The sequence below is a fragment of the Sceloporus occidentalis genome, unplaced genomic scaffold (assembly GCF_023333645.1).
Source record: "Sceloporus occidentalis isolate IW3139 unplaced genomic scaffold, rSceOcc1.0.p SCAF_25, whole genome shotgun sequence".
NCBI lineage: Eukaryota > Metazoa > Chordata > Lepidosauria > Squamata > Phrynosomatidae > Sceloporus > Sceloporus occidentalis.
In genome coordinates, this window is record NW_028317005.1 from 10,318,331 (window position 1) to 10,336,266 (window position 17,936).

The following is a 17,936-nucleotide window of genomic DNA, read 5'->3' on the forward strand; positions in this document are numbered from 1 at the left end:
AGTGCTTGGATGCTTTGCCCTGGGGTGAAACAGGTGAGCGGGTCGTCAATTGCCCACTCATTCGCCTTTCCCAATTCTGCTGCTGCTGGTGGTGGTGCCAGTGTCTCTCTTCAATGCCAGTTCGCTTCCTGGCTAGTGTCATGCCTCGAATGTCCCTGATGGTAAGGGTAGTTTCTCCCCCCTGGTTGCACTTGTTGCGGTGTGGCAACGCCTGCTACCTCCGCCGGTGTAGCCAGCTTACGCTAGGGCCTTGTGTCTGAGTTCTGGAAGTCCGCTCCCAAACGCCAAGGACTGACAGTTTTTGGATGCTTTGCCCTGGGGTGAAACAGGTGAGCGGGTCGTCAATTGCCCACTCATTCGCCTTTTCCAATGCTGCTGCTGCTGCTGCTGGTGGTGGTGCCAGTGTCTCTTCTCTGCCAGTTCGCTTCCTGGCTAGTGTCATGCCTCAAATGTCCCTTATGGTAAGGGCAGTTTCTCCCCCCTGGTTGCACTTGCTGCGGTGTGGCAACGCCTGCTACCTCCGCCAATGTAGCCAGCTTACGCTAGGGCCTTGTGTCTGAGCTCTGGAAGTCCGCTCCCAAACGCCAAGGACTGACAGTGTTTGGATGCTTTGCTCTGGGGTGAAACAGGTGAGTGGGTCGCCAATTGCCCACTCATTCGCCTTTCCCAATTCTGCTGCTGCTGCTGCTGGTGGTGGTGCCAGTGTCTCTTCGATGCCAGTTCGCTTCCTGGCTAGTGTCATGAATCAAATGTCCCTAATGGTAAGGGCAGTTTCTCCCCCCTGGCTGCCTCTGTCTGCGGTGTGGCAACGCCTGCTACCTCCGCCGGAGTGGCCAGCTTACGCTAGGGCCTTGTGTCTGAGCTCTGGAAGTCTGCTGCCAAACGTTTAAGACTGACAGTGTTTGGGTGCTTTGCCCTGGGGTGAAACAGGTGAGTGGGTCGCCAATTGCCCACTCATTCGCCTTTCCCATTTTTCAATGCTGCTGCTGGTGGTGGTGGTGGTGCCAGCATCTCTTCTCTGCCAGTTCGCTTCCTGGCTAGAGTCATGCCCAAAATGTCCCTAGTGGTAAGGGCAGTTTCTCCCCTCTGGCTGCGTCTGTTTGCGGTGTGGCAACGCCTGCTACCTCCGCCGGAGTGGCCAGCTTACGCTAGGGCCTTGTGTCTGAGCTCTGGAAGTCTGCTGCCAAACGTCTAAGACTGACAGTGTTTGGGTGCTTTGCCCTGGGGTGAAACAGGTGAGCGGGTCGCCAATTGCCCTCTCATTCGCCTTTCCAATTTTTCAATGCTGCTGGTGGTGGTGGTGGTGGTGGTGGTGGTGGTGCCAGCATCTCTTCTCTGCCAGTTCGCTTCCTGGCTAGAGTCATGCCCAAAATGTCCCTAATTGTAAGGGCAGTTTCTCCTCCCTGGCTGCCTCTGTCTGCGGTGTGGCAACGCCTGCTACCTCCGCCGGAGTGGCCAGCTTACGCTAGGGCCTTGTGTCTGAGCTCTGGAAGTCTGCTGCCAAACGTCTAAGACTGACAGTGTTTGGGTGCTTTGCCCTGGGGTGAAACAGGTGAGCGGGTCGCCAATTGCCCTCTCATTCGCCTTTCCAATTTTTCAATGCTGCTGGTGGTGGTGGTGGTGGTGGTGGTGGTGCCAGCATCTCTTCTCTGCCAGTTCGCTTCCTGGCTAGAGTCATGCCCAAAATGTCCCTAATTGTAAGGGCAGTTTCTCCCCCCTGGCTGCCTCTGTCTGCGGTGTGGCAACGCCTGCTACCTCCGCCGGAGTGGCCAGCTTACGCTAGGGCCTTGTGTCTGAGCTCTGGAAGTCTGCTGCCAAACGTCTAAGACTGACAGTGTTTGGGTGCTTTGCCCTGGGGTGAAACAGGTGAGTGGGTCGCCAATTGCCCACTCATTCGCCTTTTCAATGCTGCTGCTGGTGGTGGTGCCAGCATCTCTTCTCTGCCAGTTCGCTTCCTGGCTAGAGTCATGCCCAAAATGTCCCTAATGGTAAGGGCAGTTTCTCCCCCCTGGCTGCCTCTGTTTGCGGTGTGGCAACGCCTGCTACCTCCGCCGGAGTGGCCAGCTTACGCTAGGGCCTTGTGTCTGAGCTCTGGAAGTCTGCTGCCAAACGTCTAAGACTGACAGTGTTTGGGTGCTTTGCCCTGGGGTGAAACAGGTGAGTGGGTCGCCAATTGCCCACTCATTCGCCTTTTCAATGCTGCTGCTGGTGGTGGTGCCAGCATCTCTTCTCTGCCAGTTCGCTTCCTGGCTAGTGTCATGCCTCAAATGTCCCTAATTGTAAGGGCAGTTTCTCCCCCCTGGCTGCCTCTGTCTGCGGTGTGGCAACGCCTGCTACCTCCGCCGGAGTGGCCAGCTTACGCTAGGGCCTTGTGTCTGAGCTCTGGAAGTCTGCTGCCAAACGTCTAAGACTGACAGTGTTTGGGTGCTTTGCCCTGGGGTGAAACAGGTGAGCGGGTCGCCAATTGCCCTCTCATTCGCCTTTCCAATTTTTCAATGCTGCTGGTGGTGGTGGTGGTGGTGGTGGTGCCAGCATCTCTTCTCTGCCAGTTCGCTTCCTGGCTAGAGTCATGCCCAAAATGTCCCTAATTGTAAGGGCAGTTTCTCCCCCCTGGCTGCCTCTGTCTGCGGTGTGGCAACGCCTGCTACCTCCGCCGGAGTGGCCAGCTTACGCTAGGGCCTTGTGTCTGAGCTCTGGAAGTCTGCTGCCAAACGTCTAAGACTGACAGTGTTTGGGTGCTTTGCCCTGGGGTGAAACAGGTGAGTGGGTCGCCAATTGCCCACTCATTCGCCTTTTCAATGCTGCTGCTGGTGGTGGTGCCAGCATCTCTTCTCTGCCAGTTCGCTTCCTGGCTAGTGTCATGCCTCAAATGTCCCTAATTGTAAGGGCAGTTTCTCCCCCCTGGCTGCCTCTGTCTGCGGTGTGGCAACGCCTGCTACCTCCGCCGGAGTGGCCAGCTTACGCTAGGGCCTTGTGTCTGAGCTCTGGAAGTCTGCTGCCAAACGTCTAAGACTGACAGTGTTTGGGTGCTTTGCCCTGGGGTGAAACAGGTGAGCGGGTCGCCAATTGCCCTCTCATTCGCCTTTCCAATTTTTCAATGCTGCTGGTGGTGGTGGTGGTGGTGGTGGTGCCAGCATCTCTTCTCTGCCAGTTCGCTTCCTGGCTAGAGTCATGCCCAAAATGTCCCTAATTGTAAGGGCAGTTTCTCCCCCCTGGCTGCCTCTGTCTGCGGTGTGGCAACGCCTGCTACCTCCGCCGGAGTGGCCAGCTTACGCTAGGGCCTTGTGTCTGAGCTCTGGAAGTCTGCTGCCAAACGTCTAAGACTGACAGTGTTTGGGTGCTTTGCCCTGGGGTGAAACAGGTGAGTGGGTCGCCAATTGCCCACTCATTCGCCTTTTCAATGCTGCTGCTGGTGGTGGTGCCAGCATCTCTTCTCTGCCAGTTCGCTTCCTGGCTAGTGTCATGCCTCAAATGTCCCTAATTGTAAGGGCAGTTTCTCCCCCCTGGCTGCCTCTGTCTGCGGTGTGGCAACGCCTGCTACCTCCGCCGGAGTGGCCAGCTTACGCTAGGGCCTTGTGTCTGAGCTCTGGAAGTCTGCTGCCAAACGTCTAAGACTGACAGTGTTTGGGTGCTTTGCCCTGGGGTGAAACAGGTGAGCGGGTCGCCAATTGCCCTCTCATTCGCCTTTCCAATTTTTCAATGCTGCTGGTGGTGGTGGTGGTGGTGGTGGTGCCAGCATCTCTTCTCTGCCAGTTCGCTTCCTGGCTAGAGTCATGCCCAAAATGTCCCTAATTGTAAGGGCAGTTTCTCCCCCCTGGCTGCCTCTGTCTGCGGTGTGGCAACGCCTGCTACCTCCGCCGGAGTGGCCAGCTTACGCTAGGGCCTTGTGTCTGAGCTCTGGAAGTCTGCTGCCAAACGTCTAAGACTGACAGTGTTTGGGTGCTTTGCCCTGGGGTGAAACAGGTGAGTGGGTCGCCAATTGCCCACTCATTCGCCTTTTCAATGCTGCTGCTGGTGGTGGTGCCAGCATCTCTTCTCTGCCAGTTCGCTTCCTGGCTAGAGTCATGCCCAAAATGTCCCTAATGGTAAGGGCAGTTTCTCCCCCCTGGCTGCCTCTGTTTGCGGTGTGGCAACGCCTGCTACCTCCGCCGGAGTGGCCAGCTTACGCTAGGGCCTTGTGTCTGAGCTCTGGAAGTCTGCTGCCAAACGTCTAAGACTGACAGTGTTTGGGTGCTTTGCCCTGGGGTGAAACAGGTGAGCGGGTCGCCAATTGCCCACTCATTTGCCTTTCCCATTTCCTTTTCCATTTCATTATTTTCCTTCTGATACACAACCAACCAAACATAACACACACAATAACACATATAACACATATAACACACAGTGACATCACACATAACACACATACACACACACTTACAATGCACAAAACACAAGGACCTTTTCCTTGTTATTTGCCCTGGCCTTCACTCACTAATAGCATTACATTAACACTATAACTCACACTTCACCCTATAACATTTTTCCATCCACATACCTGCCAACAGACCCAACTTTTTCAGGGACAGTCCTGCTTTTTTCCAGTCCTGTCCCATCTAATTTAGCTAAACTAGGTATGCAAAATGCAAATACACATAGGTAGTTATAGCTCGGTAGGTAACGCTACTATAAACATTTAATAAATATAATCAAGTACTAAATAATAAATCTAACTTTAAAATACATTTAAATAAACCCCTATTTTTTTTTAAAAAAAAACATTAAAATTTAATTATTATTATTTAGACATAATCCATCTTTAACCAAACCAGTGCACTGCTACTAATCTTAAACATAACCGTACATTAACCCTAAGCTATTTTTTAGTTCTTGTCCAACATTTTTCCATCAGCATACCTGCCAACACACCCAAGATTTTGGTGGACAGTCCTGCTATTTTCCAGTCCTGTCCAATAAGTAAGTTGGGTTGTTGCAAAGTATGCCATTGTAAATAGGTAGCAAATGTTAGGCATGTAAAGTGGTCCAAAATCAATTTAAAAATGTAAAATATTCCCTATTCTTTTATTAAACATCTATGGACAGTACACCTCGGTATGTGTGTGCAACTCTATTGGTCGTTTCGGCAGGGGGCTCGCCTGCCATCAACGAATGAAGTGCATTCTGCAGTTCTGCAATTCACTCGTTGATGCCAGACCAGCCCCCTGCCGAAACGACCAATAGAGCTGCACACACGTACCTTCACGGCAGCTGCTGCTGCTGTGATGTGTTATTAACCCCGTATTAACCCCTGCTAGGCAACCAGGAGGAAAACGAAGATTAAACGAGCACGAAGAATGTCCGCGAATATTCGCCCGAAGAGAAGACAGGAACGGGCGAATATTCGCGGAATACGAAGATTTTTTTTTCCCCGAAGACGAGCACGAAGACGAACACGAAGAGCCCCCTGGTGCCCAAGTCTAATAAATTCATTAGTCTCTTATAATAGGTAATGTCCCATGAATTATATTGTTTCCATCAGCAGTAAAATATTGGCTTGTTCTTGATAAATACTGAAAACTACTCAACAGTCAAAAAGACTGTAATATACTTTGTAGAACAGCCTTGATATGCAACACCTTCCCAAGTCTATCCACATCTCTTTCATGACCAGTGGCTTTTAGATCTTGTGATGGGACTGCTGCTAGATATGCTATTCAGTATGTTTGCAAAATTATTTGATTGTGGTGAGAACTGAGAACGCCTCATCATACTTCCCAATATATCACTATTGCTATATTTGTCGCATGCTTCCCCTTTTCTGTTTAAATAGAGCTAACGTATTGAAAAATCAGAAAAGCTGTCTATTTTATCTTCTACCAAGCAAACCTCTTAAAAGCAATGGTGAGTATAAAACTAGCTGGAAAAAAGTAGTGTGACATGATGTCACTCATGACAGATACTCAAATGCAGAAACAAGTTATTTTCCACGAGAACGCCTTTTTGGAAAAAGCAGGATCTCTGTTATCCATTTTTATGAGAATGACCAGAACACTTTACACAAACAGAGAAAATCACATAACATGTATGCACCAAAGTGTTCTGCTAGAGCGTAATATTTTGTTAAAAACATCAATTCCTTTTAGTTATTTTATTTTGTTTCTCATTAATTGTTCAGCTTCAATTCCACTTGCATCCTATCATAAGCAAATCAATAATGTGGCCTTAATGTTTTCCCAATGTATCATAGTATTAATGTTGTTATTAGAAGCCATGCAGAAAGGGCATTACGCTGGCTGGGTTAACATTTATCATGCATAAACGTATTGGCTTTAATGATTATTTCATAAATTGCATCCACACAAGTTGTTTGAAAAAAACAACCTCTTTCACATATCAGGACATCAGGACATAATAACAATCATCTGTTCTTTAGCAGGTTGAAAAAATAGGTAAATACAACCTCAGATGAACAACACATGACATATTATACCTTGCCATGATTTATTCAAAGAAAATAAAGCCAAAATGGAGAAGGCATGCGTGAAAATCTAAGCAGACCTTATGATTCAATAGCTTGTAGAACCACCTTTAGCAGCAATAACTTGAAGTAATCATTTTCTGTATGACTTTAACAGTCTCTCACATCGTTGTGAAGGAATTTTGTCCCACTCTTGAGGGGAATTTGCTGGGACATCCACTCCTGGGAAGATTGGCAGCTGTCTTGAACGTTTTCTACTTTTGAATAATCTTTCTCACTGTAGCATGATGGACTTTATAATATTTGGAAATGGTCTTATAACCCTTCCCAGATTGATGGGCAGCAACAGTTGTTTATCTGATGATTGCTGATGTCTTTCCTCTTTGGCATTGTGTTTGCTGAATGTTCCAGACCAGCAAACTGCTAAAACTTTGGCTTTCATAGAGATGGTCACACTTACTGATTCTCAATTAATTCTTACTCAATTAATCAAGTGCATTTAATTAGCAGCACCTGTCTGCTACTTAGCATCTTAATTCCTATGGAAGCAGTAAGGATGTACTTAGTTTTTTACACATGGCTTCTCCATTTTGGCTTTTTTTTCTTGAATAAATCATGACAGGGTTTAATATGTCATGTGTTGTTCATCTGAGGTTGTATTACCTAATCTTTAGACCTGCTTAGTAACAGCTGATTATTAATATGACAAATTATTCTGCAAAGTTGCATGGTGGACTGGCACTATGCATTACATTTTAATTCATGTTATGTTTTGCTTACCAGTTTTGGCAAGGTCAACAAGTTTAGTGCCATGTACATAACCGGGAACTCTCCCATTTTCCCTGACTGCTCTCGACTCCAAAGGCCTTGGTCAAACTTCTGGACAATTGTCTCTTTATCTAGATATGGGAGGGACACTTAACTAGCGCTACTACCTGCCTTTTTCTATAACTTTTTAATGTCTGTTCCTGCCCATTCTTAGCCCTGAAACTCATCTAGTAACCACTCCTTTGATCTGGGTCTACCTCATTCTGGTACCATATAGGTCTATGAGCTGCTGAACCACCATTGTTCTCACGTATTGTATAGATGTTTAATAGCATGCTATAGGGGTCACATGGGGTCAATTGTGACAGCGTCCCTGCATCCCTTATAAACGTAGCTTTTGTTGTCTTATCATTATGTTACCCCGTGTCTCAGTGCTAAAACAGTTTGAGAACTCCAGGATATATCACAAATGAGATTTAAGCATTGATTTTGTCCTCCTTCAACTTGAATTGCACACATATACTAATTGGGGAAGGCATTAATAAGAAAATCAGGTAATAATTTCATTGCCTATAGTAACCAAAGATATGTTCATGTGTGGGGTCTATGTTACTCATAGTTTTGTTGGTTTTGTACATCATGTTTGCTTACTTTCACTGTTCCATCTGTGCTTCCTGTTAACAGCCTGGTTTCACTTGCATTCAGTGCCATTGTGCTAATCTCTGCATTGCCATGACAGCCTGAGAACTGTTTGATTTTCTGCCCAGTGTCTATCATCCAGAAAGTAACTGTTGATCCTGTATCAGAGCTGATTACCTGAAAAATTCATGAAAACTCAGAGATTTACTTTCCATAATAACAATTACTTTAATATCTATTTCAGTGCCACTGCCTCCTACTATTGTGGAACGAATGGAGGAGGAAAAGGGATAGCTCCAAGCATCCAGCCATGGGAAGTTCTCTAGTATGAATATCTTTAATGGCATCAGTAGGGAAGTAGCACTCGGGGCAGGGTGGCAACATAGGGGTAGGCAAAGTGTCCTTGAGGAAATCCATGATGTATAACAGGACATTTATACAAGCAAAGCATTTGTGTCTACCCTTGATAAGGACACCAGCCTGCATGGACCCATTTTCCAAACGGATTCCAACCAAGGCAGAATAGATTATCCAAATGGTTCTTTTCTACAGTCACTATGTCTGTCTAGTATGTTTATCAATGGCATAGCTTCTTAGTAGATCACCCCACTGTGGGAAACTGTACTGCTCTTGCATATGAATCTATGAATCTATGAGTCAGATAAATACTCACCTGCTTAAAGGTAGAGTTGTAAAGCACGCAGGTTATCGGCTTTTTGTGGCTTGTAACTTTTTTACTAGATTCTTTTTTCATTTCCATAACTGCCAGTTGATTGTTGAATGACACAAAAAGATGCCCATGTGGTTCATAGAAGTAGAGGGTGAATTGGAAGTCCAGTGTTTTAGGGAAAATCCCGGCTATTCGTTGGATGCAAACTTGATGATGAACATCCCATATTCTCAACACCTGGGGGTAAAACAAAGAAACATTAAGAGATAATAAAAGCTTTGTTTTCTTGAATCTTAGTTTCTGTATCTCTTCGCAACTCTCAGAAATCGAACGGTTAATAACACCAATGCGTAAAGTCACTGTGCTTGCCTACCTGCTAACGTTAACCTTACTAATACTCTAAATCTATCACACAAGAAAATATGAAATACCTTATCTTTTGAAAAACTGCAGAGCTGTTTCCGACTGTCAAAGAACTTGGCACTGATCACGCTGGCCATGTTACCTTGTAGAACACCGGTGGGTTTAGATACAACATATGGATTCCAGAGACAAACCTTATGGTCTATTCCAGCAGTCGCTGCCAAAAATGAAAAATTAAACATAATAACCTATAAGTGTCTCATAATGTATTCATAGTAGTAATAAATCAAATAAATTTGCACTTAAGATTTCTATCCCATTAAACACAGGACAACATTTTCATTATCCGTCCTGCAATTAAATGGTATTCATTTTCATTAATCCTGACCTTAAATAAAAATGATTCCTCAAATAAGACACATTTTTGTGGGTGTTGTAATTATAGTATATTAGTCGTTATTGATGTCTGATATCTTCTTTTTTTCATGTATTTCACGATCAATACCAAAAATACATTAAAATCATAAATTTACATTATTTATTCTAACCTATGCAACATCTCATCCATTTCTTCTCTATGGATTTTATTTTATGAGCAATACATTAATAATTGCATAACCTTGTAGCCTCTCTCTATCACACACTGAATGCACCCATAAAAAAGAGCATTTGAAGTCATTTGGTTGATTTATTTTGTCAATTTTTTATCTCCCTTGATCTTTGGCCTTGTCTTTTTCCCTGATTGTCATCATACCCAGTGACTGGGCCTAGAGCGGCAAGTCCAGGGGGTCAGTAGTCCCCATGCTGCTAAACTGGGGGGCAGTTTGTGATCTTTGATCTCCCAAACCGGTCCATGGAGGGCAGAGCTTTTTAATGCAGTTCACATGCTGAATTAGGAGGGGTGGCTGGGGGAGGTTGGGCCTAAGGCAGGGGGATAGGTAAATACGTCATTGTTCATACCACACATATCATGTGTTTACGTTCATATTCCCTCACTATATTAACTCATATCGGCAGTGCTGCATACATTATGCATACCAAAACATGCTAATGTACATCAGTAGCCAATAGATATCTCTCTAGGTATTCTATCTCCATGACTCTAGTTCAACCTATTAATCACATGAGGAGGAGAGAAAAAAGTGCAGCGGAAGGTCCTTCAGTGCTCCATGTGCTCTTAACGACAGAAACCTCCATAATGAGCCTGGTGGCCATGGCGGTTGAGCATGCCAAAGTTAAGAGCGCTTTGGGTGGTCAAGAAGCTTCAGGCTGTCTCAACCCTAAGGCCAGATAATCAAGTGTTCCCTTTCTTACAGGTATTACACTTGATCTTAGCCAAAAAGCAAAAACAACCTTACATTTGCTGTCCTATAGGTTTTGTTCTTTGGTATTTGAGATTTACCAAAGAGCCGTCAATACATTTGAGTTGTCTGCATGTCAGTTAATGAGACATTTGAGGACTGGTACCATAAGCTAAATATTAGCTGTCCTATGGAAAATAAAAGACACATTCTGCAAAACTATAATAGGGTAAGCAATACCTCTAGCTTGTGATAATATAAAGTATTATACCAACTCATACATACCAATAATGTTTAATCCGGAATGATAGTCAAAGCCATTTATTCCGTTGGCGATGTTCAGAGACGTTGTCTTCAAGAGAGTCTTCCCTTTTTCTCGCCAGGCCAGTATCACAGTATTATTATCACTTGTAGAACACGACAGAAAAGCTTCTAAATGAGAGTTGTAACTCACTGAGAAAGAGCAAAGGAATGTCCTCATTAGTTTAGTATATGACACCATTGGAAGCTACATCAAGCAGAGCTTTGAAGAAAGAAAAATGTCATAACCAAAAATGATCTTTATTACCATGGCAGATTGAAGATGTCACAAAATTAATACAGTTATGTTAAGGACAATTACGGGGGCGTCATTTTTTTTTTTTAATCAAACCTTTTTTTACTCAACCAAAACAATCTATATAAAAAAATGCAGAATCTGGAGTCTCGTTCTGTGGCTTTATTACACCCTAATACACAGAACATGTTTTTCAAAATGTTCTGGAAATAGGTGTATCAATCAAAGGGGTTTTAGGTCAAACAAGACAGGAGATTGCAGCTACCGCTCTATATGCAATTAGATTACAATTTTTCTGCAGTGATAAAAGTGAAATATTGGCAGGTTCTGAAAAGAATAATGTTACTGCAACAATTGAAGCAAAACCAAAGCATATACTTAACATATATCCATTAACCTTACTGCTGGCAAATGTGATGGGAGATTGTTTCATAGAAAGAAATGAAATAGTGTACCATTTACAGCTGTTCCTTTTTATTTCTGTTCAATCCTAGATTCCTGCTTTGATTTTGCTCAATGAGAAGTAATACAAAATATACCAGGCCAGAATGAATGGGTTGATAAAGTAGAGCATTTATATGGACACCTATGTTTTTTGGGGTTTTTAATTAATACATCAAGGTGCTTCCTTTCAGGCTTGCACAATTAGAGGGGACAGGCTGGAGTGGGCTGCACATTGTGATCTAGGATGGCCTTAGAGATCTGAGACAGTTGGGGGTTATGGCTCAAGCTCTCTAAAACTAAATTACCAGTTGTTGGGTTGGTGTAAGGTTTTATAACAAAGTTATATAAACCATACATTCAACAGGGCCATATTTTCCATCGGGCAAAGTGCCAATGTTTTAGGTTACTAAGAGAGACAAATGGGTGAGGAGGATGGTGATCACGGTCGCTTCATAGTCCTGCCTACTTCACATATTGTTCCTCTCTGCTCATCCCAATCATTTTCTGTTTATGGTCTGCCCACAAGGCATCATTAAATTAAAATTGCACAAGAACACGTAGGAAGATGAAAATACAAATTCCTTACTGGTTGTGAACTACTATTTAATGTGGGTCACAATACAACATATATGAATATATACATGTATTTATAACTATACAAAAGATTCTAAATTCCTATCTTATTCTCATTTCTAACCAAATCAGCTGAGAGCAGCACATATATAATCTAGATGATCGATAAGCACTGTACCTTGTCGGACCCAATGATTATCATGGAGCTTGTGCTTTAAAATGTAGCAACACATGTGGTAACCAGACGCAAGTTCACTCCAGGTAATGTACAAGGTTGTTTGCTGGTCCTCTGTAGAATTAGCCGGTCGTTCAAATAAAGATATCATAGCTGTTGTAAAGCAGATTGCTTGAACCTGAAGAAAAAACACGATTATAATTGCAAAATCAATATATTCGAAATAAAATAAGCGCTGAAGTTTTCAAACTATACCAGATGCCTGGAAGACTTTTACCTGCCCAGTGACATCTCCAAATGTGAGAACAGCTTCATTACCGTCATCAGGATTATGCCAGTAATCCATACATATCGGGGCGCCCTGTAAGCCTTGGAGTTTATATTGACAAAACATATCTTGCTTGGAGTTGAGATCATAGAAACAAATCTCCTTACTGGTAAAAGCAACAGCAATCTGTGATAGGAAAAGCACCCACAGGTGGAAAATTATTATGGATATAGGAATATTAGAAGGCAATCAGCGTTCTATCCTTCTGGTACTTTTTTGTTAACCTGCCTTTAGAAATCTATTAGATGTAAATGTATTAGAAATCTAAGTTTTCAGATTTTCACACTGAAAATTTGAATAGTTCAGCTCATATCGACTCATCTGTGATTGAGGACAAATGGTTTTTAACACTTAATGATGACATCATTTTCACTTTCTCCAACAGTATTTTTTCTGCTGGACTAAGCATTCTTTATTTATTATTATTATTTATTGTTTTATATGGCGCCATCAAATTCTGTAGCGCTTATTTATGTCTGTCTATATCTATCTATCTGTGAAGCAGGACTTTTGAAACCATTGCTGTATATTTATATCCTATAATTTAGTATAAAATAAATGTATTTTTTTTCACTTTTTCTTCTTTTTTTAATATTCCAACTCTTTTTTTCTCATTTATATATTTTTCTTTTGATTTTTCAAAGATGACAAGTCTCCTCACTCTCACTCCGTCTGCTAATGACACAGTGAAGACTGCAGCTCTGATTTCCAGATAACATTAAGGGTGATCAGCTAGATCAAAAGGTTCACCCCAGTAAAAAGTGCCTTTTCTGCTTCTTTTTCTATTCAGGGAACGACCGAGCAGTGGTTAATACCAACAATGTGTAAAACTTTAGTAACAGTGCATGTGATTGGTTCTAGAGATGATCACATGTGCAGGATTGGCTGTTGTCGCTCCAGGATGCCAACAGCACCAGTATCTCCCATCGGCAAACAAATCGAGGAATATATTCTTTACTTGGTGTAACAAAACTGTCTTTTAGGTGATAAGTGTATAAAAATACTTTATTATCCTAAAGTATCACCCTTTTCCAAGCCGATCATTACTAGTATCACCTCCAACAACAAGATTTGCCTCCTTTAAATAGGCTTTTCTCCATTCCTGGCCCCCTTTTGGAGAAGGAAGTTGGGGAGATCTAGGTCAGATTGTAAATTTTAGGATTCTTTATACAAGGCAGCAAATATCCGAAAAGAAAAGTTTAAACCAATATTTAAAAACATGTAAACGGTTCTATTAAGAATTGACCACATTTTGTGATTACATTCCACTTTAAATCTCTGACCTCTTAGTGGTCCTTGAAAGCTAGAAGTGCTTTAGGGAATACCAGCGCAATCAGTGGATCCCGAACAAGCTGTCAGACAAAGTTACCGTAATGTGCTTACATAACACATTGTTATTCTGAGCAGCAAGCAAACGCTCCATGGCACCATGTAACGGAGGCTCCGTTTTTATTTAGATTTATGTTTTTCATTACACTCTGACATTTTTTTAATTTACTTGGCCTTTCCACCAAGAATAGAAATTATGTTCTTTGCTACCTTTTCCAAAGCCAAGACAGACTTGAGTATAAAATGCTTCACAGTGTGCAGAAGCTGTTTGAAGGAGAGAATTATTGAAGAAAACAATGATAACTCTCCTTTTTTCGTTATCGACATACACTATATTATTTATATTTACATTCATAGTTACCTTGTTTACATTGGCCAGAAACACCAAGCTTGTAGCCCATAAATCTTTGAGCTTGACTGTATCAGTGGAGATCCGCAGGCTTCTTTGCAGTTTCAAATTTTCTCCCCAGACTCCCAGTAATCCGTCTTTGCTTAGAGTAACATAACGACAGGAGCCTTTCAAATAAACGACTTTTTGGATGTTTTCCTTGTGAATTAATGGGAGACAGCGAATATCTTTCCACTCAGGGATTACTGATGATTTGACTCGTTCATCTTTCTCATAAAGCTCAAGCAACATGAAAGATGTTAATTTGTCCCAATCAATGAAACCTTCACGACTCACATCTATCTTATCAAATAATTCTCCGTATTCCTCTTTATTGCCATGGCCCAGGGCTGTATATGTTCTGTCCATGAATTCTTCTCTGTTCATGCATTCTGGCTGGTTTAACGCTGGAGACTAGAATGCATAAATGTAACACCAGGATTCGGATAATGAAAAGATGTCTCCACTTCAAAAATACATTTCTGGGGAAATTAGACGCCACCAACATGTAGAACGCCATGAAACAAACAATCTACATTTTAGTGCTTTCATAAAACGGAATTACTTAGTGATTTCGATGCATTTTCCATTATTTACAAAATTCTATATAGTGTTTCGGAGTGGTGTGCCTTGTAGACAATAACTTTACCCATAGTCACGGGATAGGCACCCAATCCTCCAGGAACAATGTAATGGAAGTATTTGTTTGAAGACCAATTAAACAATAATCTGTGCCTCTGACATCAGGGAGGGAGTAGTACATTTTTTTTAAATATAGCATCATATACAGTACTTATTTAAAACATAGCATTTGATATATTGCAAAAGAATCTGGATTCACTTTGACAATGCTAAACAGCTACTTGATGGGCCCAATGGCTCTTACTTGCCGTCACTTTCTATGTGTCTATGTTTGTAGGCCCATCATTACTACATGATGGAAGCCTTGTTTCATCAGTGTTGATGAGTATATCATATTGCATAAACTAAGACACCATTCTTGTTAACTCAGCTCTTTGTCTGTGAGTACCCCCCCTCGCATTTATTTGTTGGACTCTTTTAAGCACATGATTAAAATACTCTTTTAATTTAATAAAACATACTGACCTCAACCACACAGGTTTATCAGCGCTAATTTATAAAGAATAAAGGGGTCTTTTCACTAAAGGGAGAGTTAGCTGGAGATTTTGGTTTCAACTTCCACACTTCACTATTCATTATAAAGGTCCAACATTGGCAGGTTCCTCCAACTGGAATGGCTGAACTGACCCTGTATAATGCATAGGTTCAATGTATGAGGGGACTCTCATTGGTTTAACCAAACATTACACATGGCCAGCTAAGCTCTTCCTGCGGTAGAAACTCTGGGGTTTGCTCTTCATAATAAATAATTAAGGAGTTGGAATCGCCACCTGCTTCCAAACTTTCCCTTTAGTGAATAAACCCCAAAGATATTTTTGGAGAAACATGTATAAAACGTTTTACACACTCACCTTAAAAAGATTCTGGATTTCAGCAAACTCCTTTATAGTGAGTCTATTTTCAATGGTATCACCACCCGTGTGTCGGACTCCTTCACTGTCCACTTCACTGTGTGTGGAGGTAACATTAGCACCTGGATTGCTCATTGCAGCTTCCAAAGCAATCACCAGCACAGATTAGGGCTCGAGATTTAGAAAATAGAAATCAGCAACATATGCACTCCGTACAGTGACTGGAACGAATTCTAAAATTGGGATGTAGAGATTGAGGTGTTTCCTTACTTCCCTGAATGCAGTTAGAGGTGCAACATTTCCAAAGCTGCCTAGCACTCTAACATTTCTCCCCTCTCTCTGTCTCTCTCACACACACTCTCTACACTGATGGACAAAGAAAAATGCCTTTGCTTCCAAGCTCTGAGTTCCTGGTTTCCTGGCAACACTACACAAAACTGGCCAACACACCCAGCATGTCCTACGACTATTGTAATGCAACGTGTTAGCCGGGGGCTAGAACAGGTTCCAATGGAAACTCTTAAGGAAACATTCACTTAAATATGCTACACATTCAATAGTATTCAAAACTTGAAAAACAGCTGTTCTGGTCAATCTTCTTTTTAGAATTTCGCTTACCGAGAATTTATTTTTCTCCTGGCAGCCGTAATATAGATTGAAGTGGACTTGGTGAATCTCCTGCCAGGAGCCGAGTGCCCTCTTGCAGAATAAGGCTTCTTGAAACCACAAAAGGAGACGTTTCCCTTATAAAACTTTTCTGAGTTAACCAGAGCTTCTCTCTAGACTTGTGTTCAAGAAGTGATTCCAGTTCGGCCCAAACATTTCCTTACCCATGAAAGACATGGACATAGCTTGCTCTTCAAACCCGATACGCGGATCAGCATCCATAACGCCCTATGAGCCAGGACAGTTAGAGCAGAGGATCTTGCGGCCATCCTTAGCCCCCATGAGGACAACGAGTAGTCCTAAAACCCATTAATGAGAATGCATTGTGAGCCCGTACATTTAAAGGCTTTGTCGTGAAAGGGTTAATTTCTCTATAGATGTATCACATAAAAAATTCACGGCAGAGGCAAAAGCTGCTATTGGTCTTCTTGTAGGTGTAGTCATGACTTTACAGACCGTGCGGCCAACACTGAGGCAATACAGGGCTTAAAACGTGCTGCAATCAGGGCTTAAAACACCCCAAGAGGCAGGATCCTTCTGGACCTACAGGCTCAGAACACACTGACCTATATTTAAGGTGTCCCCTGGTCAGTAGGTTTGACTGCATCATTTATAGATTCATCATCATAATAGTCATGCATGTAACAAGTGCTTTTTCATGCATTTTTAATGGAAACAACAATGTTACTGGTTTAGAGAGGAAGCTTAAATTTGGTGCTTCTTATATTAGCAACACATTTCTAAACTAGAACAAACATTGTTATGCCATGGATTAAAAAAAAATAGTGCCAACAGTTTGCATTTATTTTACTTTTTTTTTTAATAGTTTGAGATACTTTCTAATAAGTTTTTTCATTTGTTGGCAGGAATCAGGGCAATTCTTCATCCTAGGGAAGCAGTGGCACAACTGGGCCTTTTGTTTACAGATTCCACACCATGCTAAGAGCTTGTACTTAAGTTGCAAGGGGACTTTAGTAGGATCAAAGCAGCAATGACTCCTCACGCACATTTAATTTGGTTACGTTCACAAGGTCGAGAGATCTTGTGAAATTTAGTTAGGGAATCCAAAAGCCGTAGCCAAGTGCTAGGGATTCAATCCTGTTAATCAGGCCAGTATTCTCTTGTGATGCCATCACATGGCGAACTGACAGAGGGTTCAGTGAACTGTAAGTGGTTGTTTTCAGAATAATACTCTTTACATAAAACATTTTTGCTACTTTTTTTTTTTTTTAATGTATGTAGAAATAAAAGCAAAAGTAAACTGACTTTCTTGAAAGCTATCACCAGATATTACAAAACACCTAAGAATTGATTTAAGGCTACCACGGTAACCTATGCTGCTTCTGTTACTGTCCCAAGATCGGAAATGATATAGCTGTCTCAATGACACAAAGAAACAGACTTTGAATGGCAAGGGAACAGGAGGAAAAGCGGTCATACGTTTCATATGTAGTTATGTTTGATCTGACCATTCCAAGCATGCATTACAAATAACCAGCTGACCCCTTCTTGCAGGAGCAACTTTTATAATGCATTAATGCGACTCCCAGGGTTTATTCATTTTTAATGCGGGTATCACACCTCTTTCATTAGTCACAGATGAAATTACCTTTTATGAGCTAATTGAATTATGTTTCATTTAGAGACACCGCTGTCCTGACAGATCGGACTACTACACATGGGAGAAAAAACTGTACGTGCCCAAGAACCATTTCTGCCAACGGTTATTACAGAAGTCCTAAGAACTGATTGAGGGGTGCCACAGTAACCTTTAATTATTAAAACT

General features: G+C 42.4%; 1 protein-coding gene across 1 annotated transcript in view; it reads right to left on the bottom strand.

The window, feature by feature from the left end:
• WDR49 (WD repeat domain 49) overlaps positions 1–15,619 on the bottom strand; it is a 38,122-nt gene extending 22,503 nt beyond the window's left edge. Inside the window, exons 1-8 of the mRNA XM_089485325.1 lie at positions 15,485–15,619; positions 13,965–14,405; positions 12,224–12,400; positions 11,950–12,124; positions 10,484–10,651; positions 8,966–9,114; positions 8,538–8,771; positions 7,877–8,041 (exon numbers count right to left, since the gene is read on the bottom strand). Of these exons, the coding sequence (XP_089341451.1) occupies positions 7,877–8,041; positions 8,538–8,771; positions 8,966–9,114; positions 10,484–10,651; positions 11,950–12,124; positions 12,224–12,400; positions 13,965–14,405; positions 15,485–15,619 (1,644 nt within the window). The remainder of the gene's footprint in view (positions 1–7,876; positions 8,042–8,537; positions 8,772–8,965; positions 9,115–10,483; positions 10,652–11,949; positions 12,125–12,223; positions 12,401–13,964; positions 14,406–15,484) is intronic.
• Positions 15,620–17,936: the final 2,317 nt, after the last annotated feature.